The sequence below is a fragment of the Miscanthus floridulus genome, chromosome 11 (genome assembly GCF_019320115.1).
Source record: "Miscanthus floridulus cultivar M001 chromosome 11, ASM1932011v1, whole genome shotgun sequence".
Taxonomy (NCBI): Eukaryota; Viridiplantae; Streptophyta; class Magnoliopsida; order Poales; family Poaceae; genus Miscanthus; species Miscanthus floridulus.
In genome coordinates, this window is record NC_089590.1 from 42669132 (window position 1) to 42678414 (window position 9283).

The window sequence follows — 9283 nt, forward strand, 5'->3', positions numbered from 1 at the left end:
AAAAAACGATCAACAGGCGAAATAATGTTGCTTGTTCTTACAAAATGTTGTAATCTTTCAAGTGGCATTTATAACACTTGGGAGGGTGTTCCTCAATCTATTGAGGATTTGGTACGTAGCCAGTGATTCTGCTGGGTTGGATGATTAATAAAGTTTCCGACAATTTCAAAAAACTGTACATTTACACTAACGTATCTCTTTATCCAAACCCCATTTTGGGGAACATAATCACATATCAAACCTCCCGATTTAAGAGTACAAATCTTTACATGCAAAAATGAGCAAAGCAAATGATGATCGATGTTGGTCGGCTACGGAATGCCGGCATGCGATATCAACAAGGGTAGGATGCTAGGTGCGACGCCAAGCACGGTGAGCCCCTCCAAACTCTGACGTGCATCTTGAGCATCTCCCTCGCCCTCTCCCTCGGCCGGTCGCCGGCGGCGCCGGCCTGCACCAGGTACAGAAGCCTCGCGACAACTCCGACGGCAAGCATCTCCTGCAGCACCGCGGGGGTCGCGGAGTGCCTGGCCACCGCGTGCAGCGCGCGCACCGCGCTCTCGGTGGCCATGGGGGAGAGCCGCGTCGCGGCTCGCGCAACAACAGCCAGCCCTGCCGGGTGGGCCACGAGCTCCAACCGCCCTTCCGCGCAGCCGCACAGATGGTCGATGGAAACCGCCGCGAGCTCCCCCGCCCGCTTGCCGCCGTTGCTGCTACCACCGCACCCGTTGCTGAGGAGCAGCTCCACGAGCGCCGCCACGGCGCCGGCCTCGACAGCCTTGATGCGGTTCCGGCCCCACGGGCAGAGCCGGCAGAGCAAGTGGAGCGCCACCTTGATGGCCTTGGGCGACAGCGTCCTGTCCGCCACCACCCTCACCACGCCCTCGACCAGCTCGGTGCTCGCCGAGCTCAGCCGCGAGGGCTGCATAGCCGACAGCGCCGCCTTCAGCAGGTGCATCGCGTACGTGCGCGCCCGGTAGCTCGGCCAGCGCAGCACGGACGCCAAGGCGTCGACGAAATCGTCGCTGCTCTCCAGGACTCTCTTCAGACTCGCCTCGGAGAGCTTGAGAGAATGCAAGATGCTCAGAGCCGCCTCCTCCGGCGAGCACGCCTTGGGCGAGTCTGGCACGGCGCCGCACTTCGGTTCCTCTTGGGATCCGCATCCAGCGAGAGGCTTGGACGACGACGTGTTTGCGGCGTGTTTCTTGACGACGGACACGAGGAACTCCACGGCTTCCGGCACGCCCTCGACGCAGCGCCGGTTGCGGTCGCTCTTGCCGACGATGTCCGCGAGCTCCCTGAGCGCGGCCATCAGCTCCTGCTGGCCCTGGCCACCACCCTTCTTCTTGGCGCCGTCCACGATCGCGGAGACGCGGTCGGCGTCGACCGGCGGGCGCGGGGTTGGGAACCGCTCGACGGCGTGCGCGGCGCACCAGGACTGGATGAGCCGCCGGAGCGTGTGGTTGGGCGTGGGCTCCAGGTCGTCGGCGCCCAGCGGCAGCTTGGTAACGGGGCAGTCGCCGTGCCCATCGGTGAAGAGCCAGCGCTCGATGCTGTCACGGTCGTAGGTGATCCCCGACGAAAGGGTGACAGGGTCCCGCATGACCTCCAGCGAGATCGGGCACACGAAGAACTTGGGCACCTCCACCGGAGCCGGCGCCGCCGGCGACCGCTCCATGGATTGTTATATTCTTGAGTCTTGACCCTGCCTGTTCTGCACGCACCACACCTTGCGCGTGTGGATACGTCTACCTGCGCAGCTATCTACGCATGAAGCTCTAGCTACAAGGCGGAGTCCAAATGGGGAAAGGTTCTGGAGCAGACTGAGACGGGGGGAAGAAGCTTTTTATACAGGAGAGGAAGAAGAGAGATGAGCCGCGAGGTTCACGGTCACGGCCAGCAATTGGGTGCCGGACTGCCGGTGGATTCTTTTGTACGACTGTTTACGCAGGGATGGGAGAGGAGTGCTTCGTTGACGCAGGTGGTGGTTGATCCAGCGCAGAGCTCTGGTTGGTGTGGAAGAGAAAAAATATGGCGGCCGCGCTGCGAAATTAATAGCGAGCGGAGGTCCACCGGCGGGTCGTACATGGTTGCCGGACGGCGCGGGGCGGTCACCGCGAGGCGCGAGCACGGACCACGAAATGTTCCGCGCCTTTGACCTTCCTGCTGGTTTTTTATTGTTTGGGCCTACCCGTCGACTCTTCCTTCACTCGACTCATGGCTTAGCTGCCTTTGACATTTTCTCGCGTCATCAACTCGGAAAATTTTCAAGTTTCAATCTTCAATTAATTTCACTACAAGTACAATAATGCTTACCGAATTAGACACCGTTTAGATCCACTTAACTAAAGTTTAGCTAGCAAAAATTTCAAAGCTAAACTTTAGCTAGCTAAAAAGTACTCTCAGCTAAACTTTAGCTGTGATGTTGGGATCCTCCAGCTAATAGACTCAGGTACACTTTAGCTGAGTTAAAACAGTTAAACTCGGCTAAATTTAGCTAGCTAAAGTTTAGTTGATGGATCAAACAGACCCTTAATACCTACAGTTCATGGTTAGGGTTGTATATGTGAAATTTTCAGGTGCATATATATATACTCTGATCACATCTTTTAAATGAAGGGGAGATAGATATGGGGACCCTCTCAACAAAATAAGTACTGGGAACTATGCCGGTCTGTTCAGAAAAAGAAAAAGTACCTTCTTCGTTCTAAATTATAAGTTATAGTTTTTAGATACATTATAAATATCTAGATATAATATATATCTTACATGCATAGGAAAAGATAGGAATAGTACTTACGGATGCAGTGGTCACTTTTTTTAACCTTCCTTTCGATGGTTTTTCTATTCTATATTTTTTTTACATTCTTGAGTTCCAACTTGCCAGTAAATAGGGGTATTGTTTGTTTACCAAAAAAAATGGTAACTAAGTATGTAAGTATTACCAAATTCTCTGGGTCATCGGGTCGACACAAAATTCATCCAATCAATTATCTACATTTCATTCAAAGCAAGAAATACATAACGAAAATAAACTAGAGTGTTGACCCACGGTACCGCTTAAATACCTAGAGACTAGACTCTTCATATATATATATATATATATATATATATATATAACTCAACATTTCTATCTTTGACCATCAATTTTTAGAAATTTCTAGTTTAATTAAAATCATAAATATTATGTTTTTAGAATCACCATGTGTCCACACATTGTTAAACTATAATAATTTATAGGAGTTAATGAGCAAATTAGAAATATTTGATTTAGAAGAACACTAGAATGGCAGCTAATTTCAATAGAGGGGTTATGTTGCTTTATTTTTTTTCCTACAAGTTGAACATAAAATAATATGGGTGGCGAATAACAACCAAAATAGAGGTCAATTTTTGTGTAAAAAAATCTCCTAGGAGCAAATCGAAGAGCCTCTTTGTATCCTTCCAAATTTATAGGAATAAAGATTTAGGTGAAAAATACTCTTCAATGTTTTATTTAATTAGACCTTCAAATATGATTAAACTATTTTATATTTCTCGTTGGCCGAAGATGGAGAGCGGGGTTGGCTCTCTAAATTGAACACAAGATAAAGAATCTGTTGGAGAAGATAAAGAGCGCGATTTTTATTCAAATAGTTCTCCAAATGATGATTTAGAAAGTAAGCTTCAGAGAGACTCTTGGAGATATAGTTGTTAAATAGTTTTTTACTGATAATATGTGTCGGTGTTTTTTACCAGCAGATATTCGGTTCTTGGAGGAATTCGCCTGATGCAAACAACAAGCACAGTAGAGACACGAGATTTATACTGGTTCTGCCCCTTGGGAAGCGAGTAAAAGTTGTACGTCCAGTTGCTACTTGTTTGTATTACGATCTCGTCGAATAGCGAAATGGCTATACCTATGAGAGTTTCAATGATTACAACAGGGCGGATAGCTAGCTATTTATATCCGAGACCTACTTGCCCTACAAGTTACATAGTTGTGCCCTAGTCGGAGTCTTAGCGTGATCTTTAGATATCCTTCCTTAAATAGGCGAGTCGTGAACCTTCGGGTCTTCTTTGGTACGGATTCGGTAGCTAGCATATCCGATAGTCAGGAATCCTGGAAGTATGGCACCGTCAGTAGCCTCCGAGCTTATGATCAAGTGAGACTTGGTGACCTTCCTGTACTCAGGCCTTTTAGGGTGTTCAAAATCGGGACTTTATCTCAAGGCCCGAGTTCATACCCATGAGAGCAAAGCTGATCAGGTAGAAGTTATAGGGTCATATAGTTGGGCGATGAGCTATAAAAATAAAATAAGCCATACTCTGGAGTCGTCTTGTCAATGCGGTCTCCGTTCGAGTCAGGCGGCGGTTGTAACAACCCGAGTTCCGTTACACCATAGGCTCTCACCTTTTGGTCATCCGAGTACTACCAATCAAGCCCCATAGCAACCCCTAACAACTCTAATCGAAAGGACATATCGTCTCAACCATCAACTACTCAGCAACTCATCAAGTCGACCCCTGATCAACCGGAGTCAACCGGATGACCAACAAAGGAGAACGTCACTCGAGGAACCAAACGTCTAACATTGTGATCATCAAGGGTAACCAAGGTGGTTATAGGCCTCAATGTGGTCTTAAGATTGAAGAGATCAGGTTTCTAAACTTGGAATCAATAGAGCAGTAACCTAGTGGATAGTCCGCCACAACTATCAGATCATCCGATAGGAATACAACAAGTGCAGAAGGAGTAGGAAATAAGCTGTCATCCCTTAGCATGCTATGGCCCACATGTCAGCACGAAGTGGAAACATATCTCAGCAACTGACCCTCAGCTCCTCTCACTCTCCCACTCTCCCCATTTCCCTCATTCCCCTCTCTCTCTAGAATAAAATGTAAGGGGGAGAAAGCAAGAACTAGAATGACAAAGTGGAGGAGATGGAGAAGAGAAGATGGATCCAGCTTATCAAAGACAACAAGAGCAGCTATGGATCAAGATCATGAACTTCAACCATCTCTCACCTCATGGTTAGCTCAAGAGCTCTCTCTTCTCACCATCTTGAGATCAATCCTCAAACCCTAACCTAAGTCTCTTCTCTTGCATGGATGGATCATGGGGATTGCTTAGTAAGAGACATTTAAAGGGTGAGAATCAAGTATGTTTTAGTTCAATCTCTCTTCGTTATCGGATTTCTCTTAGACTAGTGAGTCATTAGTTGTGTTATTTAACCGGAGCCATACCCTAAGTATCCTAAGCCTAGCAAGTCACCCAAGCTACACTAGAGATGTCTTGCACCCACATGAAGGCCATCACTAAGGATCTAGGCATGAATCCCCAAGCTTTCACCCATGAACCCAAGAGCATAGGTTCTATCGCCTGATTGACGGAGTGTCTGTCAATAGGACGAAGTGTCCGTCAAACCTAGGATTGAGTTACCAATAGCCTGAATACCTTTCGGGAAGACACAGCGAAGGGTCCGTTAGTGTGGCAGAGTGTTCACTGAATAATAGGAGTTCATGACCAGGGAACTCAAGAGCAATTAGTTCCTACCAGAGCGTTCATCAGGCACTCGGACCATCCGATGTTAGCAATAAACCCTAGAAATGACTAAGTCCCAACCCCATCGGAGTCTCCGTGATTCCCACAGAGCGTCCGCCAATCAGTATAGAGCTAAACCAGAGGCAACCTACCTTGGCACCCAGCACAGCGGAGTGTCCATCAATAGGATGGAGTGTCCATCAGACACAGATAGTGTGAGGTTGGTTAGCAAGTGTACACCAAAGGTCACCACCATTAGTTTATACCCCATAACTGATAGAGCAACCATTGATTCATAGTTAGATGTCTCTCCTAAGTCCCAAGTAGAGCTCCTAGTTTTCTTACCTATCACGCGATCGTCTCCAATCATCGGATCCTCTCCTTTTAGGCGTGGTTGTCCCATATCATGAGGACCGTGTGCGAGTCACCACCACTAGTTTGGAGTCGTCAGGATCGGCAGCATTAACAGGTAGGCACCCCACTATTACAAACCCTACTTTGGATATCTTGCTCATGCGAGGGGTAGGTCATCATGAGTGTGGGATCTCAGACGACATAGCTCGTGGAGCAGTAAGGACCGTGTATTGGGATACGTAAGTCTGAGTAACCACCCATATAGACCAAATGTCGTGGAGGGGGTCGACAAGCCAAGTAACTAGTTGCGACCTATCTATCCATGAAACTAGCAAGGGGGTTGGCGTCAATCGGGAATGTTCGGGACATTGACCGGGCAACCGCTCGAACCTTTCATCGGACACTCGGGCCGGATTAGGGAAAGGTTGGAGAACGTGAGGCAACCCTTACTACTAGGCCCGGTGCATGGTGGTTAGTCCCATTTCTCTGTGTAGGTATAGTTGTACACCTCTGTAGAGTCTTGAAAGCCTAGAGTCCTTCAGGACAGAAATATTCAGTTGTTCTTTCTTTCTATACCCATGGTAGAATGAATGATGGACTATGAGCACTTTTGTTATAATGATAAATATTGTCATTCTAATGTTGAGCATAGCATGTCATGCTCTTAACGAACATCATTGCTTTCTGCAACCATACAAATGTCTGATAATCACCCTATGCATCCACCAAATACTATGTGTTGGGATTAAGTCCTATGAGTACGCAACGTACTCATGATGCAGCCGTTAAGTTGTTTTGCAGGTACTCAAGGCACCTCTCCGAGACTAGCTTCGGTGAATGCAACGGGTAGCAGACCTTGGAACATGCGTTCTCCAAGATGAGCTGTGTGTAACTCGACTAGTAGACGAGCGACAAGTGTGACAACCCAGTTCGGGGATAGAGTCGTTCAGAATGTTAGACCTAGTAGTAATCTTATACTCTTGATCCCTATTTTGTTATCGACAATGCTTTAAGAATGAATGTGAGACATGAAGTGTGTATGTAATTGAGTTGTCTGATATGCATTGTATTGGGTATGTGTGTGTAACTCAGCACAAAGATCCTGAAGAGGAGTTGCTATGTGCGCTCCTGGGGCCCTCGAAGTTGTTAATTCGACAACCCCCCGTTGGCTTCGATGTTGGTCCTTGACAGGACGAGCATCGGGGTACGACAGACGGGTATCGGAGCAGTTGACTAATTTTCACCTATAGTCCTTATACAAGGCAATGTTCAACTCACTCGATATGCACTTTGGCCTTTGACTTTAAAATTTTACTCTATGCTATAGGCGAACCCTAATTCATTTTAACCCTCTTCTCTAGCTAATTCTAGCATCTTCTCCTTGACACTATGAGTTGCAAGGATGTCCAAATGGGTTATTTTGGAAACAAATGGTAGGGAGTTCACTAGTGTTGTTATAGGCTTAAGGAGGATAGTATAGTCTACCTAAGTGTGGCATAATAGGAATCCGCTAAGATGCCCCTGGATCAAGAGTGTCGTATCGATAGCGCTGTTAGACTAGTCTCGACGCCCTTATCTAGACCTTTGGGGTTCCCTATCAAGTTCCCATCATTGGTCATGTGAGCCCAACAAAAAAGTTCAGCAGCATCTCCCCTGTATCTTGGCCTTATCTTCCAAGTCATAGCCCAACAAAGAGAACAAGCACATGAGTACACAAAGGAATAACATACCAAGCCAGCTCAGATGTTCAGTTGAAGTGGTTCAAATAGAATACCAAACCCGTCACCCCATTGGATAGTACACCAAGCCAGCGGTAGAGCCCAACACATCACCACACTAGTACACCTGGTACCCAGGACAGTAGAGCAAATCAAGTCCGAGGTGTTAAGCAAATGCTCCTCCAACAGACCAGAGCAAGATCAATTTTGGAGCACAGCGCCGACAAGGCGTGACAACGCCTATTGGTTAGTCAGAGTCTAGTGAGGCTGCTGTGGCAGTGGCATTTGCAAACTCTATGGAGTACAGAATGCTCCCGAAGATACCATGGAGAGTTCTCTCTTTTATGAGATGGCCCCGACCAGAGTAGCTAATAGGGCCTAGGGCAAGGAAGCGAGGACCAAGGTTGTTGTAATAGTATGGTTGAAGAAAGTGTGCATGCACCTAAAAGTACCTGCGAGAGGAACATAATGCTCAGTGAGCAATCGAGCTCAAGGAATGCACTTGAGGTGAAGTAGACTCTGTATGGCTAACAGAACAAGGAGCTATAAATACTCGGTAGCCAATCAACATCACAGGTAGCACAAGAAGCCCATACAAATGGTCTACAAATAAGACATACAATGTTTATCAGGTCCTCGACCGATCAATCACGACCAATGTGATGAAATAGTCACCTCGAGGGGCGGCTACACAATTACTCGGGTATTTAGTTCATCAGTACTAGTACTACACCTAAGACGGCGGGGCTGTGTGGGTTTAGTCCCACATCGTGTAGCGATGGTGGGGGAGCACAACATATAAGGCAGAAGAAGCCCCCACCTATCAGGCTAGTCTTTTAGGTTGAGTAAGGCCCAAAGGCCTTATATGTTGTCAGCTCTGGTGAACCTGGGACCTGTGGGAGCGCAGGCTCATGGTAACGAGCCGGGTCGGCTGTAAGCCAGCTCCAAGATCAAGATCGTGAACTCGGTGGTCACCACCGGTTCCAACAATTGGTATCATGAGCCCATGGTCAGAAAAGCTAAACCCGATAAAAAAATCTCGAGCGTCACATATGGCGGGGGCACCCCGATGTGTGACTAAGGGGGAGATTGTTGGGGTTTAGTCCCACATCGTGTAGCGATGGTGGGGGAGCACACCATATAAGGCGGGAGAACCCTCACCTATAAGGCTAGTCTTTTGGGTTAAGAAGGCCCAAAGGTCTTATATGTTGTAGCTCTGGTGGACCTGGGACCTGTGGGAGCGCAGGCTCGTGATAACGAGCCGGGCCGGCTGTAAGCCAGCTCCAAGATCAAGAACTCGGTGGTCACCACCGGTTCCAACAATTGGTATCAAAGCCGGTATCCATGGTCAGAAAAGCTAAACCCAATAAAAAAATCTCGAGCGTCACATATGGCGGGGGCACCCCGATGTGTGACTAAGGGGGAGATTGTGTGGGTTTAGTCCCACATCGTGTAGCGATGGTGGGGGAGCACAACATATAAGGCGGAAGAAGCCCCCACCTATCAGGCTAGTCTTTTGGGTTGAGTAAGGCCCAAAGGCCTTATATGTTGTAGCTCACCTGTGGGAGCGCAGGCTCGTGGTAACGAGCTAGGCCGGCTGCAAGCCAGCTCCAAGATCGTGAACTCGGTGGTCACCACCGGTTCCAACAATTGGTAAAAAATCTAAACCCAATAAAAAATCTCGAGC

At 47.9% G+C, this 9283-nt stretch overlaps 1 protein-coding gene across 1 annotated transcript; it reads right to left on the reverse strand.

Moving 5' to 3' along the window:
- Positions 1 to 334: 334 nt before the first annotated feature.
- Positions 335 to 1684, reverse strand: LOC136494865 (E3 ubiquitin-protein ligase PUB23-like). The gene has a single exon (XM_066491037.1). The coding sequence runs from the start codon at positions 1676 to 1678 to the stop codon at positions 335 to 337; it is 1344 nt and encodes a 447-aa protein (XP_066347134.1). The 5' UTR covers positions 1679 to 1684.
- Between the last annotated feature and the right edge of the window lie 7599 nt (positions 1685 to 9283).